The sequence below is a fragment of the Scyliorhinus canicula genome, chromosome 9 (assembly GCF_902713615.1).
Source record: "Scyliorhinus canicula chromosome 9, sScyCan1.1, whole genome shotgun sequence".
In the NCBI taxonomy this organism is placed as follows: Eukaryota; Metazoa; Chordata; class Chondrichthyes; order Carcharhiniformes; family Scyliorhinidae; genus Scyliorhinus; species Scyliorhinus canicula.
Window position 1 is genome coordinate 182,083,246 of NC_052154.1, and position 18,354 is coordinate 182,101,599.

The following is an 18,354-nucleotide window of genomic DNA, read 5'->3' on the forward strand; positions in this document are numbered from 1 at the left end:
ATCCAGGCAAGTGGAGAGTATTCCAATGCACTCCTGACTTGTGTCTTGTAGATGGTGGACCAGCTTTGGGGGGTCAGGAGGTGAGTTATTCACCATAAGATTCCTAGCTTTTGACCTGCTCTGGTAGCTACAGTATTAATATGGCTAGTCCAGTTCAGTTTCAGATCAATGGTAACCCCCAGGATGTTGATTGTGGGGGATTCAGTGATGGTAATGCCATTGAATGTCAAAGGGTGATGGTTAAATCCTCTTTTGTAGGAGATGGTCATTGCCTGGGACTTGTGTGGCACGAATGTAACTTGCCATTTGTCAACCCAAGTCTGGGTATTGTCCAGGTCTTGCTGCATTTGGACATGAACTGCTTCATTATCTGAGGAGTCGCGGATGGTGCTGAACATTTTGCAGTCATCTGTGAACATCCCCACTTCTGACCTTATGATGGATGGGAGGTTATTGATGAATCAGCTGAAGATAGTTGGGCCTGGGACACTACCCTGAGGAACTCCTGCAGTGATGACCTGGAGGTGAGATGATTGACCTCCAACCACCACAACCATCTTCCTTTGTGCCAGGATTATAATTCTATTTTTCCATGTTTAATCATTTGTTTTTGTTGTTGAAACTAATTAGCAGTCCTGTGACTCTGTTCCTCCACGTTTGATAAAAAAAAAGTACAAGTTATCTTTTGAGCCAGGGTTCCATTCTGGGATCTTCCCGTCCAGTTATAGCATCAACTGGGATCGTCACAGTTTATACAGTGTCACAGTGATATTTACTTTCCTTCAATACCCATTTTACACAGGCAATCCTCTTCGCACCCCCTAATCTCAGTTTACAACGGCACCTTTCACCCTCGCTTGTCAGTTTATGCTGAAATTCTACCCCCCCCCCCCCCCCCCCCCCCCCCCCCCCCCGGTCAGTTTGTCCAGTCACTCTTTTTTCCTCCCAGTTTGAAGGCTGTAAAACTGAATCCAGCTCAGAAAACACAATCTCCTAACTTGTGAAATGTGTGATTATAAACAGCTTCTTAGGGTGACGTTTTTGTTCATTGTTGATCTGCAGTGGAATTGCTGACAAACTATTATTAAACTGAATGTTAAATAAATCACTATAACCCCCCTAATTGATTGTCATTTGCTCTGCTTTCATACTCAGTGTAATTATCCTTTCATACTTCTTTCCATTGCTTTAAAACATTTACTGCTCCAAAATATATATTTTTCAATATGAGAACGCCTATGCATCTGTTTATAAATTACTTAATAACTTCCTAATAGTACAAATTAAATTGCGGGGCTTTTAATTACATAGTATGTTCAGAGCTTTTAAAAATATTTTTAAAAGTGGGCAGCACGGCAGCACAGTGGTTAGCACAGTTGCTTCACAGCTCCAGGGACCTGGGTTCGATTCCCGGCTGGGTCACTGTCTGTGCGGAGTCTGCACGTTCTCCCCGTGCCTGTGTGGGTTTCCTCCGGGTGCTCCGGTTTCCTCCCACAGTCCAAAGGTGTGCAGGTTAGGTGAATTGGACATGCTAAATTGTCCCTTAGTGTCCAAAAAAGATTAGGTGGGGTTACTGGGTTACGGGGATAGGGTGGAGGTGTAGGCTTGGTTGGGGTGCTCTTTCCAAGGGCAGGTGCAGACTCGCTGGGCCAAATGGCCTCCTTCTGCACTGTAAATTCTATAGGGAAAGGTAAAGTGATAAAGTACAGGGTGTACATGCTATGAGGGAGGACAGTGAATGGCAAAGTGTGGGACTGAAGTAGGGATGAACAGTGGATGGGAAATGGAAGAAGAATGGCAAGAAGGTGGGAACTGGTGGATTGTGGCCATGAGGGAATTTGGAGGTTGAAAAAGAAAATGAGTTGCATTTATATAGTATCGTGGATGTCTTTGGGATGTTCTGAAACACTTCACCACTCACGTCTAACATTAGATGTGACTCCGAGATTGGATAGCACTTGCTGAACAAACCCAAGTGTGCTGAGAATGACACTAACAACCAATTTAAGATTATCAGATGGCCTCGCAATGCAGCTTACTTATTATGCTTGCTTGAAGCTACATGTATTCCTATTCAGGGACATGCCTTCTGCCGGCAAAAGGAACATGTCCTTTTGTGAATCAAACAAAAACATGGGGGATAATAGTTTCCTGGTGCATTCTCCGTTGCAACACCTTGACCAATCAGAGTCAATTAGCGAACCAACCAGCACCCTTTTCTCATGCAATATAAATTGTCGCTCCCTTTGAAATTTGACATTTCTGCATCTGTTCTGGTAAGTGCAAGATTAGCTTCGACAGCATGTCCTTTCTTCAGCAATTCATAACTCATTATTGACCTTTTGAAGCATTGTTACTTTTCATAAGCCACACAGCAGCCAGATTTTGCATAACACGGTCCCCGTGTTATAACAGCAATGACAAGTTAATCTGATTTTTGGATAGGCATGCGAATTTCCAAGAGGGCAAAGTGGAGGGCAGCAGAAAGAGGGGTCAACCTAGATTCAGTTGGATGATGGATAGCACAGGTGAGCTGTGGTAGGTGTGTGAAGGTGGCACAAGACAGACAAGAGTGACATACCCATGACAGCAAATCTCCTGGCAGAAATAGCTACAAGCTGGACAAGACAGGGGAAATACCCTGTGTTCTTTGGAGGACAATATTTCCTGCCCACCTAAATAAGAAGGCAGGGCTTTGGTAGAACTCACTCAGTACTGACCATTTGAGGCAAGGCCATTGTTGGATAAAGCTGAAATTGTGTTGGTAGCTGCAGAGAGGATCTTATACAATGAATGAAAGTGCATTTAGCACAATCACTCAGAAGATGACAGTTTGGAATCGTAGCCAGCAAAGTGACAATTTCAGCAGTAAAGCGGCTGTGAAATATGGAGTGTGAAAGACAGATTGGACCCAGATTGCAACATTTCATTGATTTCTGGGAATTATTGCCTTGTTCCCTGGTTATTTACATTCTGTCCATTGTGTATGGGTTGTAAAAGAAGCTAGGATCACCTGTGGCCCATAAACATCAGAATAGTGGGTGGAGCAAAAATCGGAATTAGGGCCTGGCGCTGATTGCGACGCAATGCTCCTGTCCCCTGTGTTAGTGAGGTTTGTGTCACACGCCAGCAGGTCCATGCAACTCCGCCACCTGCACGGATTTGAATGTTATTAACTGCTCCACCCCTCTCAGGCGGAAGTCACACGGGCGTAAATTGGTGCAAGTATTTACAAGCGGGGCCTGGGTGCTATGGCTGTTGAGGGGGAGTGAGAATGTAATAACACTCTGTAAACTTGTTCACACTGCTGACTGCTCACTTGTGCCCTGTATGTGCTCAGAGAGCTTCTGGTGCTGTGGGAATCCACCCAGGCCGCCCCTCTGGACACCCTCATTCCCAATTGTTTCATCAAGAGGGTGGGCTTGTCCATGGTCAATCAATGGCCCACCAGGTGTTGGCACGTTTTGGTAGCAAAGCACCACAGCATAGCAAGTAGGGGATTAGCAGAGCTCACTGCAAACATGGACACATACACCGTGGCCTTGCACCTTTCCTGGCACAAAGCCCGTCTGTGAGTAGAAGCCTCACCAGTGACACTATCAGCTAGCCCACCCCTCAGGATCACGAGGTGTCTCCAAGCGTTACCTGCCCACTGCGCCCCTGTTCCCATCCATCCTGCCCCCGGCCAGGAAGGCTGACCAGCACTCAGTCACAACTTTTGTGTTATATCCACGCCCCACATCACACTTCCCTCATTCATCCCCATCTGTAGAACCTGCCTACACACATGCCTCTAAACATGGAGGCGACTGGCAGCACACGTTGACCATCTCCACCACACAACTAGTTGCCACTCTGCTTATAGGATAACACATGGCCCAGCCAGCGAGGAGACCCAGAGAGGCCATAGGGCCTATTGCTGACACAGGTTGCGGCAGCCACCGGTGCCCCTGTTGGCAAGGACGGGTAGTGAGGCTAAAGGCTCCCTACATCACAGGCCAGGTACCACTCACTGATGAGGACAGAGGTACAGTGCAGACGAAAACATTTCAAAGGGGCCGGGTGAGGGTGGTGCAGAGACATGGATTTCGGAGCACAGCCAGCTATGCTCGCTATCTACCTGGCCGCTGCTGACACTGCGGAAGCACGGAGACAAGAGAGCCAGGGTCATCCCAGGGAGGACCCTGTGTAAGAGGAATCTGCCCCAGAAGAGCAGTGGCCAGCCAGTGAGACTCAAGTGCCGGCCGTTCAACAGGCCGAGGAGAAGATGCGGAGGAACCGCTACATCAAGGCACGTGGATATCGCCTGTGCCTGTCCTTCTCAGAGCTGCCGGGCCACCTGTGCTGACGCTGGCTCAACTGGGAGACTGTGAGCCACCTGTGCCAGATGGTGACATACCTGGCACTGCAGAGGTTTAGAGGAGGCCCCCCCTCCCGTTGGCAGTGAATGTGACGGTCGCCCTGAACGGTTCTGCCTCTGGCTCATTCCAGGGCCCGAGCAGGGACCTATGTGGGATGTTGCAAATGTCCGCACGCGGGTGCATCTGCGCCCTTACGGATGCCCTATGCGCCCGGGCTTCGAACTACATCACCTGCAGCCTGGACCAAGCCCACCAGGATGCCCTATATCACCCTCAGCCTGGACCAAGCCCACCAGGATGCCCTATATCACCCTCAGCCTGGACCAAGCCCACCAGGATGCCCTATATCATCCTCAGCCTGGACCAAGCCCACCAGGATGCTCTATATTACCCTCAGCCTGGACTACGCCCACCAGGATGCCCTATATCATCCTCAGCCTGGACCAAGCCCACCAAGATGCCCTATATTACCCTCAGCCTGGACCAAGCCCACCAAGATGCCCTATATTACCCTCAGCCTGGACCAAGCCCACCAAGATGCCCTATATTACCCTCAGCCTGGACCAAGCCCACCAAGATGCCCTATATCATCCTCAGCCTGGACCAAGCCCACCAGGATGCCCTATATTACCCTCAGCCTGGACCAAGCCCACTAGGATGCTCTATATTACCCTCAGCCTGGACCAAGCCCACCAGGATGCCCAGCTTAAGAAGGGCATTCATCTTATTGAGCCATTGTGTGCTGGTCCTCCTGGTGATGTTGGCAGCACTGACTGTCTCTACCACCTCCTCCCAGGTGCTCTTCAGGAAGGTGCCCCGGAGTCTCTGCCACACTCAGGGGAAGGGATGTCTCTCCTCGCCTCAATGGCATCAAGCAGTCAAGCAAACTTCCGAAATTGGGAGGGGTGGGGTACAGATCTCCTCTGAGTATCTTCTTGGTTGGAGTGAGTGTGTGGTGAGTGGAGCGCTGATAAACAGCTCCAGCTTGTCAGACTCTTTAACACGAATTCCGGCCCCAGTGATTCCGGTGCCAGAAGGGCTGGGAATTGCTTGCAATTCACATCCACAGAGTGCTGGAGACCATTTGCATCTCCTGAACTTTTTTCAAACAGCTCAGATCTCAGTAGTTTTGGGTGGACCACAAATAATCAAGGATAACATGGCACAGTTTGAGGCTGTCTATGAGGCCTGATGTGGTGCACTGGGCCAGACATGGGAGGGAAAGACTATGGGCTGGATTGTGCAGAGCCCGCAGGAATGGGCAAGAGAAATATAGGGGCGGCCCCATGCCAGATGCTCAGTGGCGGTTAAAGTGTAAAGAATCAAGTCAGCAGCGGAAACATAATAAAGCGGGAAACCGCTTGTTAGCGGCAAGAATCTCATTGTGATGGCTAATTGCCCACATGCATATAAATTAAATGCAATTTAATCCTGCCTCCCCAATTTAGCGAAAACTATCTTCAGTAACCCTGACAGTGAAAGCTGGCGACCTCTAGGTGGCTTTCTTCATTCAGTGTGTGTCCTGTGGAATTCCAGGAGACTGAGTCACAGGACGCTGGGCAGATCTGGGGGATGCTTAGTTTGTGTAAAATCCTCCTGGGCTGACACTCTGAGGGGCAGGAAATTCCCAACCCAGAAAGGTTGGATCTAAAAGTTTCAAAGTGTAGAGGGGCCACAGTTCCCAGTCCTTAGGGGAAGGACACTTACGAGGCTGCCTGCAAGAAAACAGAAAGGTGGTGGCGGGGTGGGAACCATCCACCCTGTCCTTGAGCGCTGGAGGGGAATACACCAGGTGGGCCGTGACATCTCAGGCCTCTGTTTTACCCATCTATGCCACCGATCGATCTTGCCTGACAGGGGGGGAATCTTTTCCCCTGGACTTTGGAGCGTCAGGAATCTGGATGCTGGAGATTTAAACCACCGAGCATTCTTAAAAGGTCCGCAAAACAATTTCCAACTCTAACACTTTAAATATGGCAGCGACACTTGTACGACCATCAGATGATGGAGGCTTCCTAACATCAGTGGCGCCACCTCCCCTCCCCCCATACACACCCCCCCCCCCAGCCATTTGGCCCAGCGGCAAACCAACATCACCCTAATTCATGACCTTACCGCCATATAATCAGGTTCAGCCGACTGCCAATGACCTGCGCCAGAGGCCTGATGGCTTCTGGGTGCTGAGACGATAGGACTAAACCCAGCCCGATAAAAGTAATTGGTAACTTGCTGGATGCATTTACATTTTTTTATATATGATGAGTGTGTTGGAAATGTCAGATGTGAGGATCAACAGTTGGACATGTGAAGAATTGAAACGGGGATCTTTTTGGGGGAATTTAATTGGAATTCATTTAATTAGTAGAATGTGATCAGTGAGAAAGCTTACGTTAGCAGAGAGAATGTTATGCAATCCGGGTGGGAAATATTCAGAGGAAAACAAACTGACATTAAAAAATAAAACAAAAAGGAAGAAGAAAACTGATCAACGGCTGGGCAATCATGACATAAATGACAAACTCAACAAGCACAACTGACAGAAAAAAATTACTATATCAATAATACCTACTTGTGCTTATATCGCTCACAGAACGTTTCCAACCACTCATAAAACTGAGATGCATCAACGCCTTCTTGTGTTGCTGTATCATTAGACAGTAAGCGATGTTGTTGGACTGACGAAGTTGGCACAATCACGGCGTTTGGATTTTTTCCCATGAGGAGATCTTGATAAATGACAGCAATGCTTTCAAGAAACTCTGAGGGAAAATTGCAAACGTTTTAAGTCAAAAAATGTACTATATCCATAACCGCTTTCAAATCAAATGACTTTCAGTGTAAATTCCTGATTAACCTCTTCCATTCCCACAACCCTCCGAGATATCGGTACTCCTCTAATTCTGGCCGCTTGTGCGTTCCCAATCATAAGTCCTCCACCACTGGTGTCGTGAGTTGACGAGGGCCTAACCTCTGGAATTCCCTCCCTAGTCCTCTCTGCCTCTCTCCCATCTTCCAAGGCACTCCTCTAACTCTTGGAGCAATCTTTTGGTCATCGAACCTAATATCTCCTTATGTGTCTCGGTGCCACCTTTTGTTCTACAATGCTCCCATGATGTGCCTTGGGAGTTTAATTATGTCAAAGGCGCTATATGAATATAAGTTGTTGTTGAGTACAATAGCGGAGTTGTCAGAGGTAGATTCTTTACACAGAGAATGGTGGGCGTGTGGCATGCACTGTAAACAGAGGTGGTGGAGTCAGAGTCATTAGGGACATTTAAGTGATTCTTGGACAGGCACATGGACAGCAGTAAATTGAAGGGGTGTAGGTTACGTTGATCTTAGATTAGGATAAATGGTCAGCACAACATCACGGGCCGAAGGGCCCGTACTGTGCTGTACTGTTCTATGTTCTATCACTGAATCAGATGGTCTCTAAATACAAACGTAAAGTGAAGAGGGCATTCAGTTGAGTGCATACCTCTGCCACACTGTGTTAACTTAATATCATTAAAATTATATAGCTCTTCCTGGAGTCTTTCCCCTGCCTGGTTGAAGGTCTGTGACGACAAAGCTTAAAAATAAACTTTTTTATTGAGAGTTTCCATCTCAGCCAGAAAGCTTCATGCCAATTCACACCCAACAACCTACTCTGAACTACTGCTCACATTCTGACAGCTGTGAAAAATTGCACCACCATGGAGACAATCAACAACATTCCAAAACAATCAACAACTTTCCAAATCAAACAACCCACAACATTAAAAAAAAGCTAATTTGCCCAAACTCCCGATGTTGACGAATGCTTTGAAAAAATTCCAGAATTTTGATCTGCATCTTCGACAAAAATGAATCCATTATAACTTGATTATCTGTATGCCAAGTTTAGTTAAAATTCATCTATTAGTTTTTGAGGTGGGGCCAATTTTTCTGGTCATCAGAAACCACGTTTATGACTGAAGATGAGTGTCTCCCTATGGAAGTCCCAACACGTCGGCCTACATAGGATTTGTCAGGGAAGTTTCAACTTTTGGTGGGCAATTCCCCTGCTCCCAGGACCCTCTGCGAATGTCTCTGAGATAAGAATCGGAGTCTTGGGTCAGTTGCATACGACCTACTTATACAGTTACCCAGGAAATGTATAAAAGATTAAAACCTGGTCTAACACCTGGGTGACTCCACAAATGACCCCTTAATTGCCCCCTCTGACTATCATCCTGACCACCCAGCTACCTCCCCAACCCGTCCTGACTTCCCGTGACCACCTAACTAAATCCTCGACCAGACCTAACCAACCTCCTCGACCCAAACAGCCCCTGACCACCCGACCACCTCTCTGACTTGATTGCCAGCCCCCACACGACCTCTCCGACCTCATCCCGGAAGAAATACACAGTGGTGCCATGTTGTGGGAGCCTTTGAGTGCAGCAGGAATAAGCTCATTATTCTATTGTTTGAAGGTCCAGGCCCTCTTGTTTACAGGCAAACAGGCTAACAGGCCCAAACTAAACCATTCAGTGGCAGAGGTAACTGCGGCATTATTGTTTTGAGAGGTAATACAAGGCAGACAATAAATATATTTATTGTTCTGAGTATGAATTTTGGGCTACTTAGGCATAAATAGAACATAAAAACCTACTCATGCAACATTTTGAGCATGGTGTCATATATACCGCATCCTTAAAGTGTTACAAGTAGATTTTTATGTTCTATTCCTGCTTAAGTGGTCCATAAAAGTAAATCATAACTATAAAGTAAGGGAACCTAACAATGAACTAATCACATCCTAAGAAAACATAAAGTTAGAAAGAAGCCAGTCATTCCCTCATGGTTCTGTCTGACTTTGATAACTTCAAAGGAAGGAGTGGGCCCTTTTATATGCAGCTGTTAAACTGGAACATCTGGCGGATAATAGACTGTTTCCTCCTGCCCGACTCAGGAGAGGGGACAGGTCCGCCTATTTTACTGTTCATCTTCACAGACAAGCTTCCCTGAATAACAGCAAAAACCTTCTTGATTTATCTGTTCACAGCAGAAGTGGGATGAAAGAAGGAGGATAGTCTCGTGGTCGATTGTTTCAGCCTTGCCCATTTTCCTTGGCCTGGGCACCGCCTCTTCCTGTTATGCGTAACACTTTCTCTTCCATTTGGGTTAAAAACATGGCGCGCTTGACCGCCTCCAGTCTTTCGCTGCCCTCTGCTGTTAAGCATCACCTTCGTCATAAGAAAGAAGGCAGTGTGTCAGTGACTGTCCTGCAATATATTTGGGTGATGTTACTGGTGTGGTTGTAGAGCTGCCAGTATGTGAGTACAAAGATTACAGATTACAGAGATAAAGCATATGAATTGTAGAGCTGTGCACTAATTGGTAGACACTCTGACAGTTTGGTGAATTGAGCAGTAGGTAAGGCTAGTGGTGCAATTGGTGAGATCCTCCATTTGAAAATCAACTCACTGACCTTGACAACTTGTGCGAGTTTGTTAGGTTTCTTCCTGCACGGCATCTGTGTTCTGAGAGTAACACTCCTGGCATTGACCTCCATTATTCCTTCCTCCCGGTATGTCCTTAGAATCTGTCTGAAGACCTCCTCCCACCCCAATTAATGCAGGTTTTCTTTTCAACTTTCGACCTCTTCCACTCATCAATACCTCCAAAGAAGTGTCTGAAATTCTTGTGCACACATGGTCAGCCGTAACTCGAAATGTCAGAGCACAGATTCAGTTTCCAACCGAAGGACTGGGAAGTGGTCATCGCCACTTCTTGCCATCCAGTAGGATCCCTCCCTTTTAAGAGCTGCGGTCTGCCTTTAATGAGCATTAGCGACTCGCGATATCAGGTCCACCGCTGAAGGACACGGTCAATGCACAGAGCCTTTGGTGCTACCTGCACTGATGGAAGGCAGCAGGCAGTATGAATTTACTGTGCTGGCTGCAATGTAATGAATGGGTGTAGGTTAATTATGTACTGTAATCTCCACCCCTTTTTTGATGGATAACCAATTTCTTCCCCATGTTATCCATGTTACCAAGCCAACTGATGCTGATACATGGTTCCCATCATAAAACATTGGGCGTGAGCAGTTGGGCAGACCAATAGGGGGCAGCACGGTAGCATTATGGATAGCACAATTGCTTCACAGCTCCAGGGTCCCAGGTTCGATTCCGGCTTGGGTCACTATCTGTGCGGAGTCTGCACATCCTCCCCATGTGTGCGTGGGTTTCCTCCGGGTGCTCCGGTTTCCTCCCACAGTCTAAAGATGTGCAGGTTAGGTGGATTGGCCGTGATAAATTGCCCTTAGTGTCCAAAGCTGCCCTTAGTGTTGGGTGGGGTTACTGGGTTATGGGGATAGGTTGGAGGTGTTGACCTTGGGTAGGGTGCTCTTTCCAAGAGCCGGTGCAGACTTGATGGGCTGAATGGCCTCCTTCTGCACTGTAAATTCTATGAAAAAAGAGTCTATTCTATGAAATTGTTTAGATAATCGCTTCAAAAGGCGGGAAGGAAGTGGGGAGGGGGGTGTTCTAATTTCAGGGGCTGCCATATATCAGTGGGGGGGGGAGTGAATGGTTCAAGATAGACCCCCTCCCCTTCTTCATATCTCCTGCAGTCTTAAACCCACACCCCCTCCTTTACCTGGCCATCTCTTCCTACCCAAGTCCTTGGACTTACTGTTTTCAGGGATTCACAGACCGTCTTCCTCCTCCTCTTGCAGTCCTGGAAGCACCCACCAGATGCTTCACGGCCTGATAGCTAATCGAATTGACCTGACAGCTCCCAATGGCGAGGTTTCCTCCACAGCGTGGGGCGAAAGGTGTTTAGCCTGCCTGCTGCAAGATGGGCCACTACCAATGCCCCCCCCCCCCCCCCCCCCCCCCCCCACCCAGTTTACATTCAGCCCTGTGTGAAAATCCCCAAGAATGATATCATGGATGAACTTTCAACTTCGGTGGGATAAAAATGAGGGAGTTGGGGATTGGAGCCTTTTCCACACTTTGCATTGTAAAAGGTAAATTAGGTGCTGTGTATAATGGTCGACAAATCCACCAGCATTAGTTTTGACTCCAGCCAAAAGTCTGCCTGGAATATGAATAGACACTTGAAAACATTGGGCGTGATTCTCCGAAATGGAGACTAAGTGTTCGCGCCGTCGTGAACGCCGTCGCGTTTCATAATGGCGCGAAATGGGCGGGATACAACTGGTTCACGCATCTCCAGCCCCCCTTCCCGGCGTCAAAAGGGCACCGCGCCAACCCGCGCATGCGTGGGGCACTTCTTCAGCGCCGGGCCCAACGCAACATGGCGTGGGGGTTCAGGGGCCGGCCCTGCAACAAAGTAGGCCCGAGGGGAGAGAGGCCAGCCTGCCGATCGGTGGACCCCGCTCACAGGCCAGACCCCATCGGAGGGTCCCCCCCCCCCCCCCCCCCCACACCCCCCCCCCCCCCCCCCCCCCCCTTCCCCGACCCTCCACGCAGAGATCCCGCCGGCAGCAACCAGGGGCGCCACTTGGCCCATTTGGGCCGGAGAATCGGCGGCCCGGCCGCGGACAGCGGTCCACGACTGGCGCTGCGTCAAACGCGCCGGCGCAAATGGCGCCGATTCTCCGCACCTCGGAGAATTGCACGCCGCCATCGGGGCGGCGTGGCGCAGTTGCGCCGATTCTCCGGCCCAGCACGGGGCTGGGAGAATCGCGCCCTTGTTATATTCACTGGAGCACCGAATAAAATGTAATAGAAATGTTCTAGATATTAAAGGGATTGAGAAGGTAATAGCAGGTTTTCTGCAGTGATTGGAACATTAGTAATGGGGATAAACTTACTGTTAGTAGTAGAAGCATTCTTAGAGAGAATTAGCTGTGTTAAGGATTAGCAGAATATAGAATGTTAACAAATAGCCGCGGAAGCTGTTTTTAAAACCTGCATTCCTTGATGGGATGTGGGTAGCGCTGGCTGGGCCAGCATTTGTTGCCCATCTCCAACTGTCCTTGAAGTGAGTGGCTTGCCCGTCTATTGCAAAGGGCAGTTCAGAGTCAATTACATTGAGGTAGATCTGGAGTCACCTGTAGCCAGACTGGTATTGAAGGCAGATTTCCTTCCTGAAAGGACATTAGTGCATCAACTGGGATTTTATGACAATCTGACAGTTTTACTGAGATTAGTTTCTATATTAAATTCCATCAGCTGCCTCTATAACTCCATTTTTTTAATGTTGAAACTAAATCATAGATTTAGATTTAGTTTCTATTTAGTCGAAGGAGGCCATTTCAAATCTGCACTGACCGTCTGAAAGAGCACCTTACCTATCCCCCGTAACCCAGTAACCCCACCTAACCTTTTATGGACACTAGGGGGCAATTTTTTCACAGCCAATCCACCTAACCTGCACATCTTTGGACTGTGGGATGAAACCGGAGCACCCGGAGGAAACCCACGCAGACACGGGGAGAACGTGCAGACTCCGCACACAGTGACCCAAGGCCAGAAATGAACCTGGGACCCTGGAGCTGTGAGGCAGCAGTGCTAACCACTATTCCACCGTGCCACCCCACCCCCTGTTTAGAACTTCCTCACTCCTGATCCCATTCTGGTTAGCCCTGCTGACATCCAATATTCAAAGGACACAATAAATAATTTCACAAGAAAACCCTAACTTCCTTCCAACTACCAACACACTGGGTGTTATTTTTCCACCCCATGGTGCCCAGCGCTGATCCGTTACGCCAGGTGAATAGCGGGAGAGGCCAAAAGCCAGGCGCCAAACAGTTGCCATTCACCCAGCCGGCTCCTAATGGCGTGATCAGAAACGGCGAGATCCCGATTAAGCCTACTTTGCATTAATTTCAATCTCATTAGTGAGATTAAAGTCGAATGCAGCGACCTCCTGAGAGTCACCCCCACCCTAACAGCAAGAAGTCACACGGGTGTTGTTTAATGCTCCTCTACAAAAATGGGCAAAGGATACCAAGGGGGAGCGAGGAGGTGAGTGGCACTCTCTATTTGCCGGCATTCAGCTCGAGGGCTCTGTAACTGCTACCCCAGTGCTAATGAGGGGGGGGGGGGGGGGGGGGGGGGGAGAGGAGGCCCTTAAAGGGGGCTGAGATTGTTCGGGATCTGGAGGGAGCCAGGTTGGAGATTCCCCTTCGGCCGGTGGGGTGGGGGGGTGGGGGGGGTGGGGGGGGGGGGGGGGGGGGGGGGATTCGCATACGTGAGGCATTTAAACCATCTGAAAATACTGTGTAATCCCGTAACAGGGACAACCCCAGCTGCAGCCTTTCGGTCCGACCAAACTCACCCAGGATAGAGCCTGCTGCAGCTTCTGTGATGAAAATCCATTTCATCCCCTTTGATTGCGACCAGTCTCTAGCCTCACAGCTGAAGGCCATCTCAAAGGAGGGATTAACCTTGTTCGTTGTGAAAGCACTTCACGGTCTCTGAACTCACAACTGCCACCTCGAAGGAACAGGTGGTCTGTCTGAGAGGATGATTTATGGACTGTGTGTCCTGTAACCTTTGATGCCTGAACAGTGGGCCTGTACTCTCGGTGCAGCATCATAGAGGCAGCTGCCAACAGTCAAACAGTAAAGAGCAGGGCCTCACCAATGTGGACCCTCTCGCAGCCAAAGGGTAAGTGTCTGAATGAGCGGTGGGCAGCGTGGCACACCCTAATGTTGCTGGCAGATATCTGGGGTCTCGGGGCTCCTGCTCTGGGTGGGGGTGAAGATGCAGAGCAAAGGTTATCAGTACAACCGGCTTGATGGAGAGAAGGTGGGACAGCCAAGCTAAGGGTGGGGGAGGCTTGGGGGACTTGAGGGTCCCGGGGTGGGAAGACCTAACCTATTGTCGGTGCCTCTCCTTCTCCAAATCCATCCAACGACAAAAATGAATGTTGGCGTTCATCCCGCGCAGGTTGCCCTCGTTCTGCTTGTTGCAGTTGAGCCGTTCAGGTGAGCCTGCGTCGCATGTGCAGGGGGTCAGCACACACCTTCAAGACCCACCCACCCTCCAGGCTGAGGAGGAGGCCCAAAGGGGAGGCCAATGATGTGCGAGGATTGTCCTTGGCAAGAAATATTGTTGCTACACCGTCTTGGAACCAAATGGTCTTTGCATTTTGTGTGGGTGACTATCTTGTGTCTTGTTATTGCCGGAAGGCACCAGGTACTTATTCTGTCAATTGCATATTTTGTGTGTTTCTATCTCCTTTTTACGGAATGGAGACAAGATAAGAACAGAGGAAATAGGAACAGGGATAGGCCATTTGGCCCATCGAGCCTGCTCCGCCATTCAAACAGATAATGACTACTCATCTACCTTTATGCCATTTTTGCCCTTATCCCCATATCCCTTGATCTGTACTTGGTGTGCACAGATCAATTATGTGTGTCTTGAACAGTATCCTATATCAGTTTATTGTAACTTTGTAATTTCAAGTTCACAATGCCAAGGAAAAAATTTCAATGGGTTATTAGAATTTTTAATTGCCTTGCTGACCTGCAATGCTGCTTTTAATTATTTATTCACCTGTATCCATAGATCCCTTTGCTCCTCCACCTCACTGAATTCTTATTTTTTGAGGTATAGGTGACATTTCTGTTTTTCCTACCAAAGTGCTTCACCTCATTTACCGATGCTAAAGTAAATTTCTTGCTTAACAGCCCTGTCTGCAAGTTTTCTACCCTTTCTGGGCAGCACAGTAGCACAGGTGATTAGCACTGTGGCTTCACAGCGCCAGGGTCCCATGTTCAATTCCCCGCTGGGTCACTGTCTGTGCGGAGTCTGCACGTTCTCCCCGTGTCTGCATGGGTTTCCTCCAGGTGCTCCGGTTTCCTCCCACAGTCCAAAGACGTGCAGGTTAGGTGGATTGGCCATGGTAAATTGCCCTGAGTGACCAAAAGGGTTAGGAGGGGTTATTGGGTTAGGAGGATAGGGTGGAAGTGGGGGCTTAAGTGGGTCGGTGTAGACTCGATGGGCCGAATGGCCTCCTTCGGCACTGTGTGTTCTATGTTCTATGTATAATGCTGCAGTCGTCTTTGTTGTTAGCTGTCTGAATTTGTCATCGACTGCAAATTTTGATATTAAGCTACTTATTTCCGGGACCAAATTATTCATGTGAATTGTGAATAACAGTGATCCAGCACTGATCTTTGTCGAGCATCAGTTTGTTAATAATTAGCCTTTAGCCAGGGTCTCGCGGCTTTCTTTATTTGTTAGCCAGTTTTCTAACTTTCCAGCTCTTTATTTCGCAGCTGTCTGTGCCACACCATCGATCTAAACTAGGAATATATATTATCCCAGATTGTATAGTGTCACATTTGGAACACTTTTTTGTTCCCATGATGTCTTCCTGATTAAGTCCAGTAGGGGTCAACAAATAACTACAAGAGACTTCACCCTGAACAAGACTTAAAACATAGAACAGTACAGCACAGAACAGGCCCTTCGGCCCTCAATGTTGTGCCGAGCCATGATCACCCTACTCAAACCCACGTATCCACCCTATACCCATAACCCAACCCCTCCCCCCCTCCCTCTTAACCTTACTTTTATTAGGACACTACGGGCAATTTATCATGGCCAATCCACCTAACCCGCACATCTTTGGACTGTGGGAGGAAACCGGAGCACCCGGAGGAAACCCACGCACACAGGGGGAGGACGTGCAGACTCCACACAGACAGTGACCCAGCTGGGAATCGAACCTGGGACCCTGGAGCTGTGAAGCATTTATGCTAACCACCATGCTACCCTGCTGCCCCTTACATTCACATTCAACTTTTGTGACCGCAGAAATTAAGAGATAGAGTTTAAAAATGTCACTCTGGCTTGGCAGTGAAAACGCAGATTGAAAGCCTTCCAAAGACAGCATTGTTTAACCCAAGGGGCGCATGTTCTATTTCTGTGCTGTACGTTCTATGTAATTTAGATATTGCGGTTAAATTTAACTCCATAACTTAAGGTTTGAATTTAATTTCAAACCAGTTAACCCAGCATCAGTTATAGTGAGAGACAAACGTACGAATCAGGAGTAGGAGTAGGCCACTCTGCCCCTCGAGCCTGCTCCACCATTCAATAAGTTCATGGCTAGTCTGATTGTAATCGCACCAGTCTGCCCACCAGCCAGCATCAGTCCACCCACCAGCCAGCTCCAGTCCACCCACCAGCCAGCTCCAGTGACCCACCAGCCAGCACCAGTAACCCACCAGCCAGCACCAGTCCACCCACCAGCCAGCACCAGTCCACCCACCAGCCAGCTCCAGTAACCCACCAGCCAGCACCAGTGACCCACCAGCCTGCACCAGTAACCCACCAGCCAGCACCAGTCCACCCACCAGCCAGCACCAGTAACCCACCAGCCAGCATCAGTAACCCACCAGCCTGCACCAGTAACCCACCAGCCAGCACCAGTGACCCACCAGCCAGCACCAGTAACCCACCAGCCTGCACCAGTAACCCACCAGCCAGCACCAGTCCACCCACCAGCCAGCATCAGTAACCCACCAGCCAGCACCAGTGACCCACCAGCCAGCACCAGTAACCCACCAGCCAGCACCAGTAACCCACCAGCCAGCATCAGTAACCCACCAGCCAGCACCAGTGACCCACCAGCCAGCATCAGTAACCCACCAGCCAGCACCAGTAACCCACCAGCCAGCACCAGTAACCCACAAGCCAGCACCAGTAACCCACCAGCCAGCACCAGTAACCCACCAGCCAGCATCAGTAACCCACCAGCCAGCACCAGTAACCCACCAGCCAGCACCAGTAACCCACCAGCCAGCATCAGTAACCCACCAGCCAGCACCAGTGACCCACCAGCCAGCACCAGTAACCCACCAGCCAGCATCAGTAACCCACCAGCCAGCACCAGTCCACCCACCAGCCAGCATCAGTAACCCACCAGCCAGCACCAGTCCACCCACCAGCCAGCTCCAGTAACCCACCAGCCAGCATCAGTCCACCCACCAGCCAGCTCCAGTCCACCCACCAGCCAGCACCAGTCCACCCACCAGCCAGCACCAGTAACCCACCAGCCAGCATCAGTCCACCCACCAGCAATCAAAGGTCTCCAATATTGACAACAGTCTACTAACTTAAGCATTATCTTACGCATGATAGAATTATGACTCAGCACCAGCAACAAGTTTCATATAAAATAAATTATGTTTTATCATATAATGAATACTTGTACAGTCAAACGAATGGTACTATGCTGCATGTGTTAGGACTGTGTAACAATTCCACTAATTTGCAATTTGTAAGGCTGTGAGGGAAGACGATTAAACCACAGGAGCGATAACTGACCAATTGATATCTTTAATGCTAAAGCAAATTTTAATTTAGAACAGAATCCACCATATTAACAATAAGAAATTGCTTTACAATTAACAGTTCCTAAATAAATGAAAAAAAAACTTTAACTCACGATCTACACCTGCCACTGTATATTCCAATTAAGTAATCCAATGGAGTTCAAATGTCACTTGTAAATAAAGTTAACAATTAGGATTACATGCTTCTCTGTGCAGACCTTTGGAAAGAGACTCTTTCAGGAACTATCTTAAAATCCTTCTGTCTTGTCAGACAGTTCTGTTCAACTTAAAATCCTAAAGCAGACTACCAAACTACAGACTGACCTGGCTTCTTCCAGGAAATAAATCATCTGTATCCCAAGCATATGGCATTCTCCAGTCTCCTCCCACTAAATTGTACCATGGCCAGCTTAGCTAATCACTCATAAATTATCTACATCCCAGGAAATCTCCTAAACATAAACAATATTCCATTAGCCACATCTCTGTAAACAAGTTAATGGTTCAAATCAATTATTTCCTCACCTTTACGACCCCCTCAATCATAGCTTATTTTATTTATTTATTTTTAAAATTTGTTCACGGGACTTGGGCATTGCAGCTGTGCCAGCATTTATTGACCTCCCTAATTGTCCTTAAGGGGCCAGTTAAGAATCAATCACATTGCTGTGCAGCTGGAGTTGCATGTAGGCCAGA

At 48.5% G+C, this 18,354-nt stretch overlaps 1 protein-coding gene across 1 annotated transcript in view; it reads right to left on the reverse strand.

Moving 5' to 3' along the window:
- c9h11orf49 (chromosome 9 C11orf49 homolog) overlaps positions 1 to 18,354 on the reverse strand; it is a 348,746-nt gene that overhangs the window by 37,453 nt on the left and 292,939 nt on the right. Inside the window, exon 6 of the mRNA XM_038808282.1 lies at positions 6,931 to 7,120. Within this exon, the coding sequence (XP_038664210.1) occupies positions 6,931 to 7,120 (190 nt within the window). The remainder of the gene's footprint in view (positions 1 to 6,930; positions 7,121 to 18,354) is intronic.